Genomic DNA, 22,789 nt, shown 5'->3' with positions numbered 1-22,789 from the left:
CCAAGGACTGAAAGAGCACTGACAGAACTATCATCTCCACCGACAAAGTCCATTCTAACTTAGGGCTGATGCATACTGACAGACTAATGTAGAACGGGCTGTTGATTCCTCTATTTGCTGATAATCAACAGGTTTAAACTCCTAGTGATAACAGTCTGTCAAGAAAATTAGCATTTTTTTAAAATTATTCAAGTCCCATACCAAGTACATATACATATATGTTTTTATCCCTGGAGAAGCAAGTGCATATACACATACATCTAGGGCTACAAATAAACATAAATTCCTGTAAAGCCTACAAAAACCTGATTCTTCCCCTCTGCCTTCACTGACAAGAAGTAAGTTTTCCCATGGTGTGAAAACAAACACACATGAGCTATCTCGTTGTAAAAACATAGTGGAGACAAGACACTAGTTTTACAGAGACATAAACTAGGAAAGGCCACACACTGCCAGAGGGTAGTTCTGACCTTCTCTAGCTACCTCATGAAAAGAACTACAAATGCCTTGTCTCCATTTAGGATTTTGCAGTGAGATAACAATCATGTTAATTATCTAACTGTAAAAATCACTGTGTATCAATGAAGACAAAGACTTAGTGTGCCTGTCTGTGAAGAAAAGTAAACAAGCCCTGCTCCATTCAAAAACCTTAACCCTGAGAGATTGGTGGAACATCTTCAGTAGCATCACTTTACATTATAGCCCTTCCACTCAGCCCCATACCCTCTCTACATCCTTCAAACATTTTGCTTTCACTTGGGCCCTTCTGGAAATTCTTATATACGCTTAACTTTCTGTAGTCTCCTTGAGTTCAGGGAGCCTTAGGCCATGTCTACACTTACCGGGGATCAGTGCTGCTGCAAATTGCAGCAGGTTTGATTTAGCAGGTATAATGAAGACCCACTAAATCGACTGCAGAGCACTCTCCTGTCGGCTCCAGTACTCCACCGGAATGAGAGGAGTAAGGTAAGTTGATGGGAGAGTTTCTCCCGTCAACGCAGCGCAGTGCAGACACTGCAGTAAGTCAATCTAAGCTACGTTGACTCCAGATACGGTATTCATGTAGCTGGAATAGTAACTTAGGTTCACTTACCTCAGTAGTGTAGACAAGGCCTCAGACTGTAAGCTCCTCAGGGCAGGGACTTCGTCCTTTGTCTTTACAATTCTATGCACATTTATGATGTTGTACAAATAATAATGCTATGACTGTGGATAAATGGGGGGGGGGGGGAGAACCACCCTAGCAACTGGTCAAGATCAAGATTAAAGATGCAAGTAAACAACAGCCAAGAAATGCAAATTTTAAGACTGCTCCCACAATGATATACTTTGACAACAAATCAATAATATATTAAAAATTTACATAAAAATACGACAGATTGGAATACTATTTACACCATGACAAAGATAAAGTTGCTGGAACAACCATAACTTCTATAATTTCCTGACTGCAGAATGCTTATTATTATAGCAGTTGTGTTATAACACTTGGTTTTACATTCAATTTCCCAATTTAGAACACACAAACATGGAAATAAAGAAATCCACATATGTTTAGCTTTGGAACTTTTAAACTCTTCAATCTTGGGCCTATGCTAATAGCTTTTCATAGCTGTCTCTTCTGTGAAGTTTATAAGTTCTGCAAGCTCCCAGACCAACTCTGCTACTAATGGATGTACTTAATGACAAAAAAAGCAAAGGAGAGACAAACCAAAAAAGTGCTATTTTTAAAAAGATTCATAACATTTCTTCAGACTTGGCTTAGTTTTTTTAAATGCAATATATGGCTGGAAATCAATCACATTTTGATGTTTCTAGGCTTCCAAGTAAATCATCCAAAATTTTGATAATGATTTTTTTAAATGCACATTTAATTGAGAATAACAGAGAAAAAATTGCTCAAACTTTGAAAAAAAAAATCACATTTGGACTTACAAAAAATGAAAATTTGGCTTAAATTTTATTGTGGGAAATATGAGCAATTGAAAAGGGGCGTGTGAGCTGCAAACACCATGTGTGAAGTAAATGTGTGTACATTTGTAATTTATATACATATTGCACATAAAACTATAGTACAAGACCATTATTAAGGCTGCAAAGTCAAATACTCAAAAGTCAGGAAATATCACAAAGATATCCGTACAACCTTAATTCGGCCCCTTTGTGCGTATTTGTTATGACAGATTTTAATGTCATCATTACATGCTATTTTTTCCAAAGGACCCCTGCCTCATTCAGTGCACAGACAAACTGTGCTCACTGAATGAGTAGTATTCAATGTTCTGTTTTGTCCTCATAGTTAAATGTGTAGCCTCAGGCCTTAATTTACAGCACACTGTTCAAACCCTGCTATAAAGACAGAATTATTAATATCCTTTTGGTCTTTCCTATAGCCTTCATTACTATAGCATCTCAGTCCTTAATTAATCAATCCATCTTCCCAACACCCCGTGCAATAAGGGAGTATTATTATCTCTACATTACCACTGGGGGGGGTTGAGGCACAGAGATTAAGGTCAAACAGTACATTGATTTTAGGTGCTCAACTTAAGAAGCCTTGAAGACTAGATTATTTTAAGAGTTCTTAGCATTATAAAGCACTTTGCACATTTAAAACATTGACTTCAGTTGTAGCTGCAAAGGCTAAGCACTTCTGCAAATCAGACCTCACTTGACCAAGTTGAGCACTGAAAAAATGAGGAACACAAACAATTAGTGGGAACCTCTGAAAAGTTTACTTTAAGTAACTTGCTTAGCTTCACACAGGAAATCTCTAGCAGTGGCTGGGATAGAATCCAATTATCCAAAGCTGCATTTGACTGATTTAGCTATGAGACAGTCCTTTCTCTTCCTGCAGTCCCCTGTATTATTCATAATACATCTTCCAATTTCTGCAGCATGAGACAGGGGTCCTAAGACAGCGCCTCATTTACAATGCAACCCTCATTTATCCCCAGAGCAGAGCCATCTTGTGTATTGAAATGTTTTCTAAAAACATTCAGCTTGAGGCAGACACCTATCATGTCAAGTTTCAAACCAAACAATTACAATTTGGCAAAGTTCTACACAACTGAAAAGAGGGTCTTATTATGGGTAGTGTCAGCCAACTTTAATAATGCGGACACTACTAGCCCCACTTAAAAATATAATTACATAAATACCTGTTGCCAGACTGGATGAAAAATAGTAGTTAAAACTGTATCCCTTTGAAAAGAAAAATGCTTAACATCTATGAAATGCTGTATTATGTAATGAAGATTTTTGATAATACACCAATACACAGAATGCATTTTAGGTAGTTTAAAAGGAGCCGATTTTACATGAACTGCATTTCTGCCCACAGTATGTTATTCAAGTGCTTGTTTTTGTATTTTAAGCCTCTTCATACACTATAACCCATATTTTTGCAGAATGGAGAATTTAATTTTAATTATACAAAGATACATTTAATATTTACATAACATTTTTAGAAGCTAAAATATTTAATATTTACTAGACTAGAAATATCAAAATACTGTTTACTTTTTTTTCAGCAATGCATTTTGCTGTAGCTTGCTACGGAAAAGCTAATCTAAACCTGCAATGAATCGAGAGACAAGGTTAATTTTCCTCTGAGGTATAAGAAACCTATTGAGCTCCCTGCATCTATCTGATTTGCTTATAAAAGAGCACCTGATAATTTAAACTAAAAAGTGTGACCTTGTCAATACTCAGAAAACTGAATAAATGTGATAAGTAACTACAGATATAATGTACAAAACCAATAAATCTCGTACCTGGTGCAACAGCCTTGAATTTTTTCAGCAGCCGTATGTGAGTTTCAGGTTTGATAGCATGCTTTACCAATTCGGAACAACCGCAGTTTTCAAGGAGAGTAAAATAATAAAGCAACCGCTGGTGATCTATGCCTTCAATACCCGGGTAAACATATTTGGCCATGTGTTCATGCAGGGCTTCAGGGTTGGTTTTCAAAGTCTCAAAGAGACCAAGACTTTGAGCTCTGTCTTCTATTTCTCCAGTAGATAAGCTGTATGTAAAACAAACATTGCCTTAAAGGTTGGACACTCAAGTAAATTAAATACGTATTCATTCAAATACAAGAGGTGACACGATAACTCATTTTTTTCCTTAAGCATAAAGGTTAAATTTTGTGACAGATTTTGACGTGTGAATACTACGTCATGTACATATGTCTGACGTGTAAAAAGTGATCCCAAATATTTAAGAAATTCTTAAATAATTCATGCTCTTTCAACAAGAGGAAAAGAGGCTGGGTAATAAACTACTTATTTAGACATGTATATAGAGTGTCATTTCTGTCACAATAGAACATTTCATACTTTCACATTCCAATGTCATCAAATGGTATTGGATCACCATTTCTATAATAAACATCTATTTTCAGGTTTTATAGTTTGCTGCAAAAATTCAGCTTTAATATGAAACTTGGCGGTGGGTTCTCCATCATGGAACAAGATTTTGGCTGGTTTAAAGTTTTAAAAGGGTAAGAAAATAGAGCTTTTACAGTTCAAGGTTTTTTTAAATGATCCATTAAAAAAATTAGTTATTCCATATGAATTGCCTGGTTTTGCTATCCACATTTTTTTTTTTAAACATCAAAACGTTCACATTATAAAAAAGGAAAGTGCATGTGCATGGGCACAAGCAGCGGAATTAGGATATTTAGTAGTCACACTGTAGACAGGCACTTGAAACACGATATTATTAATGCTTCAGATGTTCAATATAGTCAGAGGACTTGGTCAGTAAAGGGAAATGGTAACGGCATATCCTTCGGTCATTTGTTTGATTCAGTAATGACCAGAAAGCTAATATCTGCAGGACTGTTGGTGACATGGCAAATGACTTGGGCCAGGATCCTGAAAGGTTCTCCATGTGGAATAACTGTGCTAGACTGGTGCTTTGTTGATTTTATACTAGCTTATACTAGCAACAGATGTTGTTGATAGATAATGCTTAGATCACAGAATCCATTCCTCTGCAAGTGCAGCATATATTACTCATACAGAGGGTACCTTCAGACAGCCTAATCTCTCAAATACATTCAGTCACTAAAACTGGCATTTTGCTAGCAGATTGAAGCATTTCCCCATAGATTTAATGCAGATGAAGATTCAGCTATTCTCTCACGCCTGGGGCTGAGCCCCATGCAACAGCTTTGAGAAACATCTGTGGGTAGGATGAGGAAACCTGCAGTATTACTGCCCATTCCGTACCTACTCTCTGCAGAACCACTTTCCACGTCTGTCAATCTACCAGTGATAATCATTAAATTTAAATGAACACAAAAATGACACTTAGAATACCAGGAAGGCCAGAGAGCTCTTGAAATAGTACAGATAAGAACAACTAAACAACAAGGTTAAATACAAATGCAGGCAGAATTAAAACCACAACTGTAAATGTCTAGAATATGCTGAAAATGTAAAGTTGACAAGTTCAAATCTGAAGAATTTAACCTACAGTACATTTCCAATAAGTCAGATGTTTTCTGCTCTCTTCCTGTTTATTAAATGAAGTTATATTCTCAATACTGCCTTGGTAGAAGCAACATTGAGACATTTTATTTTTACCTGTGATTTCCAAACAGAATATGCAGTTTCCAACCCTAAAGATGATTTTTCTCATTGTAAGAACTGCAAACTCAATCTTGTTTCAGTTGGAATTAAGGTCCTACCTTTTACTGTAATAAAGATTCTACATATAGAACAATTAAAAATTTCGATGATGATGCTGAAGACCATGCTACTACTTTGGGCTTGGCTACACTTGAGAGTTACAGCGCTGGTCATGGCTTTACAGCACTGTAACTTACTCCCTGTCCACACTGGCAAGGCACATACAGGGCTGTATCATCCTGGCTACAGCGCTGCATGTACTCCACCTTGATGAGAGGTATAAAGAGAACAGCGCTGCTCTTGCAGCGCTGGGGTGCCAGTGTAAACAGTGATTAATCTTACTATGCTGTAACTGACCTCTGGAACCTTCCCATAATGCTTTTAAGTAAAGATAACACTCTTTGTTTCGTTGTGAACTAGGGGCTCCCGGAGCTGCTTATCTAAAAAACAAACACAGCTACTGTTTGCTGTGAATGAGGCAGGGAGGGGGATCCCTTTGGAATGTCCACAGTTAGTGTTTGCTTGAGGAGAGAAGCAGGGCGGCGGGCGGGGGAGGGGGGGCGTGTCCGTTTCAGAGCAGCTGCTTATCTGGTCTGTGAGAAAAAAACAGAGAAGGCTATTTGCATTTACTGAATGAGAGGGGGTGGGGAAGGGGTCAGAACTTGGAAGGTGGGGAGACACAGTGTCAGCTCCAAAAATCCACTCTCTCTGTCTCCCCCACGCTCCCTGTCACACTCCACCACACCCCCATCTTTTGAAAAGCATGTTGCAGCCACTTGAACGCTGGGCTAGCTGCCCATAATGCACCATTCCCAACACCGCTGCAAATGTGGCCGCACTGCAGCACTGGTAGCTGTCAGTATGGCCACACTGCAGCTCTTTCCCTACACAGCTGTATGAAGACAGCCTTAACTCCCAGCGCTGTACAGCTGCAAGTGTAGCCAAACCCTCTGTTCCTTCATAGCTGTATTGGCTCTGCAGTGCTAATGAAATAAAATTCTGCTTTTTTTTCCTTTCTGACCGTAGCCAAAGTTTAAGCTATTTGCTCAGTTTGGACCCACTGAGCAAATCTGCACTTTTTGTTTAATTACCTTGTCAAGACAGATATTAGAATACATTTACTGACACATGATAAATATTGAAACCCCCCTGTTAACTAAATTACAACGTGCCAACATGTTTTATAGACTTCTGTGATCGATAGTCTTTTTCAATCGCTTCTATAGGAAGAAGCAGTTATATTTTCCTTTAGAACACAAAACGTAATTTTAACTTAGATAATAATCACCACAAATTCTGATTCATTGCACGATGCAATATCATGTGATCATTACTGTCATCACCTAATAAAATAAACAATTACTAGTATAAAATGTGTCTCTCTTTTTTCAGAAACTGTCCATAAAGTGGCTTATATAAATACTGCATATTTGTCTAACAATGAGTAACTCTTAGAATAAACTTGTATTAATAATGCATGCCTTATTACGCATTAATGTTGAAATGAAAATAATAGTCCCTAGAGTGAATTATACTGTAATGGCCACATGCTTTCAATCACTCTTAAAATGAGATTATTGTAAACTAAAGGATGTTCTGCAGTATCTTATATTATTATACATCAATTTTTTTAAGATACTTTTTTGAATTTCATTTGGAAAACGGATCTTTATTTCGTATTTCACTTATTATAGTCTTCTGTGAATACTAATTCATAGATGAGAGAATGAATAAAATGGCAGAACCCTTAGGTGATATCCCTGCCCCACTGAATTCAGTGGAAGCTTTGCCATTTACTTCAGTGGGTCCAGGATTATACCCCTTGTGTGTAATTTCTTTTAATGAAATAAATAGTATAGGAACATGTTCGAATTTAAGGGCTGTAGCTTTTTTTCCTCTTACTTTTCTTAAGACAGAAAAATTCAGACTGCTTCTCCATCTTCAGACTTCTCCACTACATACATAAGACATTTTATCTCATGTCTCATGTTTTATAAAATAAACTTTTTCATGTATTTTAATGAATAGTTAATGTTAAAAGGGGTGCAAGTGGTACTGAAACGTGTGGCTATATGAATTATTTAAAATTTAAAGCCAACATCTTCAATTTTCATTTTTTTTTTTTTTTTTTTTTTACTGAAACTGGTAAGAATTGCCCTGGTTCATTGCTTTTGTTCTGTATTTATACCGAAAGCCTGAAGCACTGCTATCTGAACCTGTTATAAGGACAGTTGGCATAGCCTCTTATTGTTCCATCCTACTCATTCTTAAAAAGGGGTATGTAGTATTTGCCTGCCTCACAAGGTTGTTGTTACACATATGTGATTAATTCAAACCAATCAGAATTAGAAACAAAAGTATCCTTTTTTAAACCAATATAACCAAGAGTTGGACATAATCTCCTAAACTGGACCCAAGTCCGTAAATCTGCTACAAAGATGAAAGATGTTCTTGTACAAAATCAGAACCTCATATCAATATCATTACGGAGATGAGAAGTATTAATACTATTGACTTTAATGCAAAGAGGATCAAGCCCTATATGAAGAAGTTGAAGCTTATGTAATACGAGTGTAATTCCTGTGCACGGTGATAAATTATAACTAAGGTAAAGATTTTGTCACAGGTATTGTTATTAAAATCACAGACAGGTCATGGGCAATAAACAAAAATTCATGAAAACCTGCGGTCAGGAGTGCCGGAAGCTGCTCCAAGGCTGAGTTGCCCCGGGCTGCTGCTCCAGACCCAAACCCAGTGCCTGGCTGCGGCTCCAGTCTCTAGGTGGGCTGCTGCTGTGGCTGCTCCAACCTTCTCAACTGACTGCTGCTCCAACCTTGTGTTGCTCCTTCAATGAGGCTAGACAGCTGTTACAGCCCTGCTGCTCTGGTACAGGCTGAAGCCAAAGAAGCCATGGAGGTCCTTTAAAGTCATGGACTCCATGACCTCAGTGACAAAATCGTATCCTTAATTATAAATAACCTGGCATTAGCCAAATGTATTCCCCAATGCAATCTTATATTTCATATATAATGATAATGTCAGTAGATATACAAAAGTATGACCTCTTTAACTTAAATATTCTAAAATTCACACACATTTAAATTTTTTTAGCATATCACTTGTTTCTCCAAGAAAATTCAGACAATTTGCATTTAGTAGTGTTAGATTCAAAGACGTGATAGTGACACTCTTTTTTTGTACATTTTCTCCTTTTCATTTTTTAAAAAACTTTTTCCTACTGTTAACAATACATGAAATGAATATGGTAATTGAATGAAGATCATGAAATCCTCAGGAATGAAGAATATACATTTCTGTGTCATTTAAGCAGGTCAGCTTGGATTTTGAGAAGCGCAAGAACCTTCTAGAACTGCTTGAAGAATATAACATTGTTTTCAAAATTTTATAAAATATTTAATGCCTCAGTCATTAGTGAGTTGACACTCATTTGAAAAAAAGTAATTACACATCATAAGATGATTTTAAGCAGCTAAGTAATGAGAAGAAATGGTTTCTGTTTAGTGAGGTCAGGGCTTAGTGAAAACAGAGGCCTAAACACTGAAGAATCCATGGGAACTTGTATATTGATCCAAAGCCCAAACGGTTGAATAAGAACAACAAAGGAGGTACAGATGGGAGCTCATGAAGCCTTGAAGAGCCATTTAACCCTTCTTCCATTAATCTTTTTATAGGTTGTTAAGGAAGGCCTGATTAAAATGTAAATATATGGAAAATGTGAAGCATGCTATGTGAAAGTAAAGCAAATGTAGTAAACAAAAGCTGCTTCTTTCTTCCATGAGAATTCTCTTGGAATGGGTCATACCTCAATGGAACAGAACTGTAAATTAAATCAGATGAGCCGCAACACTTACCCACTATCAGTGAACAAAAACTCAAGATGTGTCATATAAACTTCCCAAAGTGGAACACTGTAACGTTGAGCCAAGGAAAGAGCGATGTTGTACACATTTTCTTCAAGTGTTCTTGTTAGGGGAGAACCATAAAACACAGCAAGAGAAAACAAAATAACTGGTCACACTAAGACGCTTAGAAAAAAAATATCAAAGAAAAATACTTAAGATAGAAAAGGCATCGCTGCTCTGCAGACCTCTCCCCCCAAGTCCCATGCACAAACTGAGAAACAACGTTCAAATTAGTTTTATTTCCTTGTTTTATTCTCAAAAGTTAAACAGATTAGAAATCTATCATTCTGTAATTGCTTGTATGGGATACATTAAAAATACCATAGGTATATGTAACAAAATAGTAGGGACAGATTTTTCAAAGGCACAAATAGAAGTTATGTAAATGTAAACTAACTTGTTTATCTTAATGATTGGCTAAACAAGAAGTAGGACTGACTGGACTTGTAAGATCTAAAGTTTTACATTGTTTTGTTTTTGAGTGCAGTTATGTAACAAAAAAATCTAGATTTGTTAATTGCACTTTCACAATAGAGATTGCACTACAGTACTTGTATGAGGTAAATTGAAAAATACTATTTTTTTGTTTATCATTTTTGCAGTGAAAATATTTGTAATAAAAATAATAATATAAAGCAAGCACTATACACTTTGTATTCTGTGTTGTAGTTGAAATCAAATATGTAAAAATGTAGAAAAACATCCAAAATATTTAATAAATTTCAATTGTTATTCTAGTGTTTAAAAGTGTGATTAAAACCACGATTAACTGCGATTAATTTTTTTGAGTTGTGTAATTAACTGCAATTAACTGACAGCCCTTACTCACTCACTCTCTCTCTCGCGCTCTCTCTCTATTAGTTTCATTCAGGTGAAGGTTCTTTGGGGTGGGAGGCGGGGCAGGGTTGGGGCTTAACCCTGATTCCAGGGATATAATAGAGACAGGGGCTGGTAGATCTGTCTGTTAAGATCACCTGACACTTCCCATTTTCTCAGTTGCTTATAGGTTTGCTAAGTTTTAAAGTTTGGGGTGAAATTTTCTATGCTAGTTGTCTGCCTCGGGCTGAGATTAATTTTGGAAAATGTCAGCCAAAATGGTTCAGAGAGCCATTAGGAGAACAAGGCTAGGGAAAAATACATTTTCTCCATATTAATCAATACTGGTGACCTTTTCTAAACAGCTATAGTGTCCCCATGCTTTGGAATGAGGACTGGGACAAGAATCCTGAGAAGTGGAGACGGACTGATTAGGTGAGGAGAATGGGACTGGGAGGAAGAGCTGGGGTGGGAAAAAGATAGCCCTGGGAAGGAACAGTTGTGATCATCTAGTTTGACCTCAGGCATAACACAGGATTTCCTTGAATTAATTTCTGCTTCAAATCCAATAGTTGTGTCTGAAGATGAATATATCTTTTAGAAAAAGATCTTTAAAGATTTCCAGTGATGGAGAATCGACCACAACCCTTGGTTAGTTTTGATAAAAAGGAGCAAAGACTTCTGCGGCACCTTATAGACTAACAGACGTATTGGAGCATGAGCTTTTGTGGGTGAATACCCACTTCATTGGATGCATCTGACGAAGTGGATATTCACTCACGAAAGCTCATGCTCCAATACATCTGTTAGTCTATAAGGTGCCACAGAACGCTTTGCTGCTTTTACAGATCCAGACTAACACGGCTACCCCTCTGATACTTAGTTTTGATAGTTAATTACCCTCACTGTTAAAAACTTGTGCCTTATAAGTTTGTCTAGTTTCAAATTCCAGCCATTGGATCTTGTTATAGCTTTGTCAGCAAGACTGATAACCCCGTTTCAGATTTGTTCCCTGTGTAGGGATAGATGAAATCACGAAGGCCCATAATCTGAATGTCATCTTCAACTTGGACCTCTCTAGGCTGTGTCTAAATCTTGCATATTCTTTGTGCACTACATCTCTACAATACAGCCTAACTACCCACATAACTAGGCTCTCCTCATCTCACATCTCAATTACTGCAATACCCTTTTCTCTCGCCATGACACATGCAATCTTGCCCCACTCATATTCATTCATTCAGAATGCCTCTGCAAAGATCATTCTCCTAGTCCATCACTTAGATGATGTCAGTTTCTTCCTTCCATCTTTTCATCTGGGTTCCCCTTCTCTACCACATAAAATAAGCTGCTTGTCTTCACTTTCAAGCCCTTTATAGCTTATCCCCATTTTACCTTATCATCTCCCACTCACAATCAAAGTGTGGACTCCTTTCTCTTACTGGCCAATGATGCCAGCCTCGACCACTTGTTAAATTTTGAAACAAGCACTTTTATGCTTTTTCCCATGTTACCCCTCACATTTGCTCCCTATAGTCTGTAAAGTAACCTCATTGCCCTCCTTAAAATGTTCCTTTGCCATGATGCATACAATAAACTTGACAACAGGAAACTGATGCATTGATGCCATAGCTTACAGTGGCGACCAATATTGTCCCTTGTTTCCTTGTAGTTCCATGTAAATCTAAATCCATCTAGGTATAAGGCAGGAGACAACAGATTGCTACTCTTTGGGGCTTTATATTCTGTTTGTACAGAACCTAGCATTTCTAGGTACCTAGAAGTAAGGTACTTTGATGCTCAGCATTGTCATTTCTTTGTGAATCAAGCCCTTAGGAGGCACATTGCAGCCTATTCTCGAGAATCCCAAGACTAGAATAAAGAGATTCTGGAAATTAGGATTACAATTCAATAGAAAAATTGAATGGAGAATACGATAGAGCTGGGTCTCCAGTTAATGCTATGAGACAGATTTGAGGGGTGGAAGTGTATACATTTTTGCAATGTAAGTCTACTATGGGGACGCATCAGTTGGAAACGACGGAGGAGGAGAAGGACCTTGGGGTATTGGTTGATAGCAGGATGACTATGAGCCGCCAATGTGATATGGCTGTTAAAAAAGCAAATGCGGTTTTAGGATGCATCAGGCGAGGTATTTCCAGCAAGGAGAAGGAGGTGTTAGTGCCGTTATATAAGGCGCTGGTGAGACCCCACCTGGAATATTGTGTGCAGTTCTGGTGTCCCATGTTTAAGAAGGATGAATTCAAACTGGAACAGGTTCAGAGACGGGCTACTTGGATGATCCGAGGAATGGAAAATCTGCCTTATGAAAGGAGACTCAAAGAGCTTGGCTTGTTTAGCCTGGCCAAAAGAAGGCTCCGGGGGGATATGCTTGCTCTATATAAATATATCAGGGGGATTAACGTTAGGGAGGGAGAGGAATTATTTAAGTTTAGTACTAATGTAGGCACAAGGACGAATGGGTACAAACTGGATATTAGGAAGTTTAGACTTGAAATTAGACGAAGGTTTCTAACCATTAGGGGAGTGAAGTTCTGGAACAGCCTTCCGAGGGAAGTAGTGGGGGCAAAAGACTTATCTGGCTTTAAGACTAAGCTTGATAAGTATATGGAGGGGATGTTATGATGGGATAGTTTAATTTGGGCAATTGATCTTGGATTATCGGCAGATAAGTCTGCTCAATGGTCTGTGAGGGGATGTTGGATGGGATGGGAACTGAGTTACTGCAGAGAATTCTTTCTTGGGTGCTGGCTGGTGAGTCTTGCCCACATGCTCAGGGTTTAGCTGATCGCCATATTTGGGGTCGGGAAGGAATTTTCCTCCAGGGCGGATTGGCAGAGGCCCTGGAGGTTTTTCGCCTTCCTCTGCAGCGTGGGGCATGGGTCGCTTGCTGGTGGATTCCCTGCAGCTTGAGGTCTTCAAATCTCAATTTTGAGGATTTCAATAACTCAGTCATGGGTTCGGGGTTGTTATAAATGTGTATGGGTAGGGTTTTGTGGCCTGCCTTGTGCAGGAGGTCAGACTAGATGATCATATTGGTCCCTTCTGACCTATAAGTCTATGAGTCTATAATTAAATTATCAACATTATAGATAAACCCTCTGTTTTAATTTATTCAAATTCAATAGTGGAAGACACTATATTTTTTAGTGTGGTTCAGAAAATTTCCCCCCTTTTAGGGCATCTGTTTGAATGGATTGTAATACTAGTAGCTAAAGCACAAAGATAAGAGGGGCGGGAAGGAGTGGAAAGAGTATCTTTACTATTAGAATCCTGCACTTATTGATCAATTTGGTTGGACAAACATCACTTCATCAGACTAGAGTGGTTGGAGAAAAGAGATCACATTTATAGCAGAATTGCAAAATAAACCTGCAAAATAAGTGACCCTCTAAAGGTCAGTGCTGCTGAAAATTTACTTTCCTGTTTTGAATTTTAAATACTTCTACTTAAACAAAACAGAAACCACACAACAGACATTACTTACTCCGCCAACCCCAGTATTGTTTCCCTCTTGTACTGGCCATCTGCTGTAAACCTCTGCACATCCACTCCTTTTCCAAGGCCTTGAAGGATTTGAGCCTGAGTGAAGTCCAGTAGTCGTTCATTGTAGTAGTACAACTGCTTAATCAAAATTGCTATTTCTTCAGGCCAGTCTGCATAGCCACACTGAGAAACATGCTTTGTGACCATCTTAATCAGCTCTTTTGGGTCAGCCTGTGAAATCAATTAAAAAAAAAAGCACACTATTTTAAAACTCTAAAACAAAGTTGCCATTCTAAGATCCATCTGATGGTGTTTTCATTAATCAACAATGAAATATTTCTTCCATCCTGAGAGATCTGATCAGATCTTGCGGTATTCCACATTTTAAACATAGGAACCTCCCAGAAACTTGCAGAACCTTGTAGAAATCTAAGTGTGACCACTGAATGCTAAATAACCTGAACACATTTATATAATTGATGCAAGTCAAATCTGCACTGCTGTCAAACTTGTATTTGTACTGGAGGAGATAAATAAAGGAAACATTTTCTTTTTGATTAGTGGAAGTGATATTATAGTGCGCATTTTGTAATAGTAGTAAATACACAAAAATAAGAGGAAAAAGTCTCTTTACTACTAAAATCCTGCATTTATTGACACGTTGAGCTAAAAGAATAATTAACAGACCCTAAACTATCTGTATAAAATATAAGTTACCTAACTACAAATTAGCTAACGACCATCCTACAGTCAAACAGGGGAACATACCACAAATATTAAAATAATTCTTCTGAATCAATGACTGTTTCCAATAAACTGAGAGAAATAACACACAAATGTAACAGCAAATCCGTAACAGAATAAAGAGTTGTTTAGATGATTTAAAAATCATCTGTGTTATGTATTTAAAGTGCACAATGGCTGTAGTATTTAGCTCAAAACTGCACACAGAAATGAGATCTTTAAATGTGCATTATAGTTTCCACATTCATAAATCTATGGCACACAGAGACAGATACACTTTCTGGCCCCAAATAATTTTTTATTGCATGTATTATGAATACTGTATCTTCCATTTATACGGCGATATTCATCGCAAAGTAATTCACAAATTATCTTAACTATTATAGAAGCTACACAGTGATCCACTTACTCAGCCACTGAAACACAGCAAATTCTGTGGTCAAACAGCATGTAGCAAAACTACCCTACTACATTTTTAGGACAAGAAATGAATATGATATCTATTTGAAATGGCAGAGGAATGTACACACAGCGGGGAAATGCAATTACCTAGGAATTTTGACAGTGCACTGTGTTTAGTCATGTTCTCTTAAGAAAAGTTGCATGTGATCTATAATAGCAGAGTGTGATCAACACCTTGACTTTACTGCTTATCTGAAAAATGACATCTTTAGCAATATAATGCCCCCAACACAATACTATGACTTTATTACAGGCTCTGAGGGAAGAGTGCCACCTACAGGATCACCACTTATTCCTGTATCATCTTGTGTGACAAGCAGGGTCCAGAAACTCAAAAGGAGAACAGAAGTCCTGAACCCCAAAGAATAAGAAACTGAATCAACGAGTTGCATACAATATTATTGTGCAAAAATATATGCCAATTAAGGTCTTTTATGAAAGCTTATGATGTTGTGAACTTGGTGGTCATTAGGAAATATTTTTTCAGGATATCGTTATGAATGTAGGCATGTACATATGTGTAGACAATGGCAATTGTAACTGTGGTGTATCTACAGCATTACCTCCCAACAAGGGGTGAAGGAATCAGGCAGGGAGGATCATCTCCCAGGCTAGTTGTTCACATGAAACTAACTGCCAGCACCTAGCATTGTGCAACCTAGGGAAAGGACCATTAAAAAGTTAATGGAAAGACACTGAAACTCAAAAAAAAAAACAATCACCCAGCCTTGGAAAACTAAACGAAGGAGAGAGTTACCCTTGCTCCATGTAAGCATTACCATAGTCTGAGCCCATGTCGACACTACCACTTATGTCAGCGGCAAAACTTATGTCGCTTTCCGGTGTGAAAAAAACACCCTACTGCGCGACATAAGTGGTAGTGTGCACAGCGCTGTGTCAGCAAGAGAGCTTTTCCTGCTTACGTAGCTACTGCCAGTCATTGTAGGTGGTCTAATTATGTTGGTGGGAGAGCTCTCTTCTGTTGGCTGTAAGGTCTTTAGTGTAGGCATAGCCTGAGAGAAAGGGGAAAAAAACTTGGAAACCTGGTTAAAAGGAAAAGGGGTTTGAAGAGACAGCTATCTAGAAACTGTGGGCCAGCATCTAAACAGGGTGCTCTCCGTTAAACATTGGATCCCCTCCAGGATAGAGGACGAGCTAGAAAACTGGTAACTTGTATTAGAGAAGGGAATTTGGCTAACACAGTATAGAAATGTAAAGCCTGAGATTGCTTATGTTCTGTGTAACTTGTATGTGTTTGCTTTTCCTTACTATTTCATCTTTGAATCTACTTTTTTCAATTAAACACACTTTTTTTTTAACCCAAGTATGTCTCTGTTGTGCAAATTGTGTGGCATGTGTCCTCTAAAGAGAACTGATAATTGGGAGCAGATTTGAGTTCTTTGGGGATGAGGAACCAGAGGAGGAACCAGACGCCTGGTAGTTAAGCACTTGGGGAGATAGATTTGAGGAGACTCACGACTGGAAGGGATTGTGCAGGTATGGTGGAAGGAATAACTAGGCTGGTAGAAACCAGAGTTGAGACCTTTCTGCTTGTAGGCTGGCTATTGGTGTCAGAGCTCTGAGCCATACCAGAACGGCATTACTAAGGCAGGTGGTGACAGAATCCCTTACTGGTTTGGGAGAGTTGCAAAATGGCATATCTTGCAAGTCTAAGTTCTGATCAGGTTGCATGAGCTAACAAGATCAAAACACAAGATGACACAGATGCCAGGCACAGCTGTGATATTTTCTGAAAAAGACAAATCATCTAAGCACAATGAATACATTGACTAAGTAGCAGTGGAGTATGTTGGATGAGTTTATATTTATTTCCATTACAACTAGATACTTTTTTTAAACATCTTAGCAATCAAGAATATTAATAATTGAAAGTTTTTTTAATGACTTATGTAAACTACAACAGCACTATGAGTTTCTGTACACAATAAAATGTTTGAACACTGGGGAAAAAAATCATTAAGAAATCCTTTACTTCTCTAGAAGCCTTTTTTCTTTCCCATCACTGTAACAGGTTTGTCCTGCTTTGAGCAGGGGGTTGGACTAGATGACCTCCAGAGGTCCCTTCCAACCCTGAATATTCTATGATTCTAACAGGTTGATATCCTGTTCAACTATTTAAATTGCTCTTGGCATGTTTTTCTAACCTGACATCATCCATCATCATTACAAAGAACCCTAGAATATGCTAATTTTATTAAAGGAAGTTCTTTGAAGGTGCTGAGGAGACTGGTATGTTGGCATAAGTTCTCACTGAGATAGATTTGTGGGTAGAGTACTGCCTCCACATATGTTGTGTGCACACATATTATGTATTCACACACAAAATGCAAAGAACCCTATATGAAAAGAAAGCTACAGCTGTAAAAACAAGCATCTGAAAGTTAAAGAAATGCGAGAAGTAAAGGCTGCCCAGACAACCTTAATTCTTCTCTCCTTTACGTATGCATTAAGATGTAGGAAAAAGTAAAAAATGTGTTAATGTTGGCAAAACTATCTACATTTCATCTTGGAAATGGATGCAGCCTTTTGCTGAAATTTCCCAGAAAGAGTTCAACCTGAGGCACAGACCAACCTTTGAAAATTTCAAACCAATCAGTTAAAATTTCGCAAAGTTATGACAAACTGAAAGCAGGGGGGTTAGTAAAAAAAATATTAGGCAACTACCTACCCACAACAAAAACTCAATTAATCCTTTCCCTGAACTTCCGAGTGCTCTATTTTGTCTTTTAGATTGTAAGCGCCTCATAGCAAGGACTCATTGTGTGCCTTGTACAGCACTAAGCTCACTGACAACACTTATATAAATAATAAATATATTACTGAAACTGGCAGAAAATAATTTAATGCAAGTGTGCCAGAACTCTTCGTAGTGGGCGTTGGAGTAATTTACTTTGTAGTGCACAAAAAACATGAATAATTACATTCTTGCAAAAAAGCATTATACACATTTTATACACACCAAAACTACTTAAAATGCACTGCAAAGGCTGGTAAGTCCAAAATCTGATCTACTTTTCACCTCCCCTTCTTCACTACAAGCCAACGACTGATCTTCACTTTCAAGGCCCTACATTGACTATATCTAATACACTATCAAGATTGACTCGCCTCCACTCTGCCAAAAAAGCCAGCCTTCATTGTTCTCTTGTTGAATTTTCAAACAAGCACATCGGTGCTTTTTTCCATGCTGCCTATCTTAGTTGGGAGGAATTTCCATAACATCTGCAAAGACTCCTCCTTCAAATCCATCCATAACACTCTCCTTTGCCAAGATGATTACAAAAAAACTTGACAACAGATAGGCAGCAAGTATGCACCATAAGAACAGCCATACTGGGTCAGACCATAGGTCCATCTAGCCCAGTATCCTGTTTTCCGACAGTGGCCAATGCCAGGTGCCCCAGAGGGAATGAACGGAACAGGTAATCATCAAGTGATCCATTCTCTATTGCCCATTCCTTGTTTCTGGCAAACAGAGGCTAGGGACACCATCCCTGCCCAGCCTGGCTAATAGCCATTGGTGAACCTATCCTCCATGAATTTATCTAGTTCTTTTTTAAATCCTGTTATAGTTTTGGCCTTCACAACAGTGTGCTGAAACCACTGTTTTTCATGCCAAACAGTATTGTCTCCCTGTTTCCTTTTTCTCCCACATCTGTCTGCATATACCCACTTGTCTCTTTTTTTTTTTTTTTTTTTTAAAGATTATAAATTCTTTGGTCTGGGACTATCTTTTTCTTCTTGTGCTATCACAATATAAATAATAAATAAAGGATAAATAAAATGGATGTGGTGGCTAAGAGCGCTAATGCAATTCTTAGACCTATAAACAGGGGGATCTCCTTAGCAGTAGAGAGATTCTATTATCTATATACATGGCATGGATGGAACTGTGTCCAGTTCTGGTGTCCACAATTCAAGAGGGATGTTGAGAAACTGGAGAGAGTTCAGTGAAGAATCATGAAAATGATTAAAGGACTGAGGAAATATGCTTTATAGTAAGAGATTCAAGGAGCTCAATCTATTTATTTTACCAATTTAACAGACAAAGGTATAATGAGCTCCTATGGCTGGAGGCTGAAGTGAGACAAATTTAGACTAGATATAAGGTGCACATTTTTAACAGTGGTTTTGAGTGCTGGAACAACTTACCATGGGTTGTGATAGATTTTTGATCACTGTCAATCTTCATTTAAAGATTAGATTCCTTTTCTTAAAAGATAAGCTCTAGTTCAGTCACAGCTATTGAAACTGACGCAGGAATTAATCCAGGGAAGTCTCATGGCCTGTGTTATGCAGGCGGTCAGAACAGATTACCACAATGATCACTACTGCCTTAAAATCTATGAATAAAGGAAAATGCTTTTCTCAACTGTGTCTGTTTGCATAGTCCATTTAATTATTACATGTTTTATCCCTTCTCTTTCTGTGCACTCAGTCTTCTTCTACACCCCCTAAAATGACTTTTTAAATAACACTGATTCTACTAGTGTGATATTTATTGGATTTTCAACAAGAAGAAGACCCCACTGATGGATAATAAAATTTCAGTGTCAAGCTGTGTAGGGCTTAAAGAATGAATAAAAAGCAATTTAAAATTATGAAATACATTTTTCACCGTATCCTTTTAGAATATACTAATATTTCTATATCCCCATATTTTAATGAAGACAGGTTTTATGTGAGTGTGGGAAGTGTAAATACAAACACTAATAAGATCGTTAATTATAAACGAAACCAGCAAAAAAGGCTACAGAGCAGACTGCTTACCACCATACTTATGTAGTTCATAGGTTCCTCAATATTTTTGAACAGTCAATAGGCTACATAAGAAGTTAGAATCAGTTTGTTCTTTCTAATGCTGTGTGTTAAAAAAAAAAAAAAAAAGACAAGTACATGACAATCTGTTGGCTTTTCAATTCTCTCAGACACTGAGAAAGTGTGGCTACAAGCCCAATTCTCCTGCTTCCTTTTATTAGGTAAATCTTTCCTGATACTTTAAGACAGGTGCCTGAATAATATAGCTTTTTACCCTGATGCTCCACCATGGGCTTGCCTAATTTACAAAATTCTGTATCATTTGAACACAACAGGAAACAATCAAGTTCGATGCCATAGTGTTAACTGCGACTTGGCAGTCTATGCAGACTGGGCTCAGCACTGTGTCAGCTATCTGTGATTAGTTATCATCAAAAACAATGCTGCAGTAGCATCTACAATCCCCATTCAGAGATGACAGCCACACCGTACCAAGTGTCTTTAGTGATATTTCTCCTTAACATAGTAAGTAAAATCCACTTATTCATGCATGACTATGGTGACTTCAACTCAGAATTTTCAGAAGGCTTCTTGATTCCTCACTAGCTTCAAGCACTCAGCAGCTGACCTCCTAGTGATCTGCTGCACACTTTCTATCTGTCTCCTTACTGGTCACCCCCTACTACAACTAACAACCACCATTCCTTCCAAAATAACCTTCTCAAGGTTACTTCCATTTCTATGCCTAATGTGACCAAAATATATATATTTGCACCTGTTGATTTCTGACAGCACTGTCTCCTTCTCTCCAATAATGTTTCTAACCTAAGTATTCGTTATCTTTTCTATACAAGAGTAACACAGTAGATGAACTATATTTCAAGTGTGCTGTAGCTGCAGGAGAGAATGCAGGCAGAAGCCCAGCAGCCGAGTGGGGGCTATCCTTTTATTGCACTCAGTGTAGCATGTATGATTACCTACCCTGTGGGTGGGTGGCATATGTGTGCATTTGGTGCAAGAAGCCCTTATTTGGTGCAAGGAGACCATGTACGGGCTTTGGAGGCCAGGGTGGCAGAACTGAAGGAGCTAAGGAAGACAGAGAGGTACTTTGATGAGGCTTTCCGGGACACTGCAGAGTTGTCCCACCTCCAGTCAGACAGTCCCTGCACTGTTAAGGAGGATGAAAGGCTCAGGGAAGGAGAGCAATCAACGGGGTCAGAGGGAAACCTTCCCATAGTTGGGACCCTCCTTCCAGATAATGTTGGGGTATCCTCTCGCACTGAGGTTACCTCTCCATTAGGAAAAGGCAACTGTTAGTAATGGGAGATTCGATCATTAGAAACATATATAGCTGGGTTAGTGATGACCAGGAGAACTGTATGGTGACTTGCCTGCCTGGTGCAAAGGTTGTGGATCTCTTGAGGCATCTAGATAGACTTATGGTTGTGGTACTTGTAGGTACCAATGACATATGGAAGGTTAGGAGAGACATCCTAGAGGCCAAATTTAGGCTGCTACGAAAGACTGAAATCCAGGACCTCTTTGGTGCCATTCTAAGAAATGATTCCAGTTCCATGCACAGGGCCAGGCAGGTAGAGCTTCAGAGTCTCAATGAGAGGATGAGACAATGGTGTAGACAGAAGGGGTTTAGATTTATTAGGAACTGGGGAAACTTTTGGGACAGAGGGAGCCTATAAAGGAAGGATGGGCTCCACCTAAACCAAAGTGGATCCAGACTGCTGGCACTAAACATTAAAAAGGTTGCAGAGCAGCTTTTGAACTAAGAGATGGAGGAAAGCCAATTGCTGTAGATGAGCTTGTGGATCGGACAGAGACTTCTCTTAGAGGAAAGTCTACTGATAGAGATTCTCAAACTTTAGTCAGGAGGAGAGGATAGAAGAGGATAAAGTATGGGCCAGATCAGACGAGAAAAAGACGGTTACTCACCTTTGTAACTGTTGTTCTTCGAGATGTGTTGCTCATATCCATTCCAGTTAGGTGTGCGCGCTGCGCGTGCACGTTCGTTGGAAGATTTTTACCCTAGCAACTCCAGTGGGTTGGCAGGTCACTCCCTGGAGTGGCGCCACTATGGTGCCTGATATATAGCCCTGCCGGCACATCCACTCCTCAGTTCCTTCTTGCCGGCTACTCCGAAAGTGGGGAAGGAGGGCGGGCGTGGAATGGATATGACAACACATCTCGAAGAACAACAGTTACAAAGGTGAGTAATGGTCTTTTCTTCTTCGAGTGATTGCTCATATCCATTCCAGTTAGGTGATTCCCAAGCCTTACCTAGGCGGTGGGGTCGGAGTGAGATGTCGCAGAGCGCAACACGGCAGAGCCGAAGGCTGCATCATCCCTAGACTGCTGAACCAGGGCGTAGTGGGAAGCGAAGGTATGGACAGAGGACCAGGTCGCTGCCCGACAGATTTCCTGAATGGGCACGTGAGCAAGGAAAGCAGCCGATGAGGCCTGAGCCCTGGTGGAGTGCGTGGTCACGTGGCCCAGGGGGGCGTGAGCCAAGTCATAACAGGCACGGATGCAGGACGTTACCCACGAGGGTCGGGAGGGAATTTTCCTACAGGGCAAATTGGCAGAAGCCCTGGAGGTTTTTCGCCTTCCTCTGGAGTGTGGGGCATGGGTCACTTGCTGGTGGACTCTCTGCAGCTTGAGGTCTTCAAACCACAATTTGAAGACTTCAATAACTCGGACATAGGTTAGGGGTTGTTACAGAAGTAGATGGGTAGGGTTCTGTGGCTTGCTTTGTGCAGGACGTCAGACTAGATGATCATATTGGTCCCTTCTGACCTATGAGTCTATGAGACGGGTAACCCCTTGACACATTCAGCTACCGCAAGAAGAGTTGGGGGGAATCTGCAGAATGGCTTAGTTCGCTCTATATAAAAAAAGTGAGCACCC

At 38.9% G+C, this 22,789-nt stretch overlaps 1 protein-coding gene across 3 annotated transcripts in view; it reads right to left on the bottom strand.

Annotated features, from left to right (window-relative positions):
- The window catches only part of NBAS (NBAS subunit of NRZ tethering complex), a 405,412-nt gene that overhangs the window by 140,122 nt on the left and 242,501 nt on the right, over window positions 1–22,789 (bottom strand). For all 3 annotated transcript variants that reach the window (XR_012655479.1, XM_032778999.2, XM_075063671.1), the window contains exons 41-43: window positions 13,887–14,116; window positions 9,512–9,622; window positions 3,777–4,027 (exon numbers count right to left, since the gene is read on the bottom strand). Coding sequence is in view for 2 of the 3 variants with exons in the window: in XM_032778999.2 (XP_032634890.1) it covers window positions 3,777–4,027; window positions 9,512–9,622; window positions 13,887–14,116 (592 nt within the window). In the remaining variant the exon portion in view is untranslated. The remainder of the gene's footprint in view (window positions 1–3,776; window positions 4,028–9,511; window positions 9,623–13,886; window positions 14,117–22,789) is intronic.

Source organism: Chelonoidis abingdonii, chromosome 3, assembly GCF_003597395.2.
Source record: "Chelonoidis abingdonii isolate Lonesome George chromosome 3, CheloAbing_2.0, whole genome shotgun sequence".
NCBI classification, from domain to species: domain Eukaryota; kingdom Metazoa; phylum Chordata; order Testudines; family Testudinidae; genus Chelonoidis; species Chelonoidis abingdonii.
The sequence above is the reverse complement of the archived record's forward strand: the minus strand, read 5'-3'. Positions and strand labels throughout refer to the sequence as shown.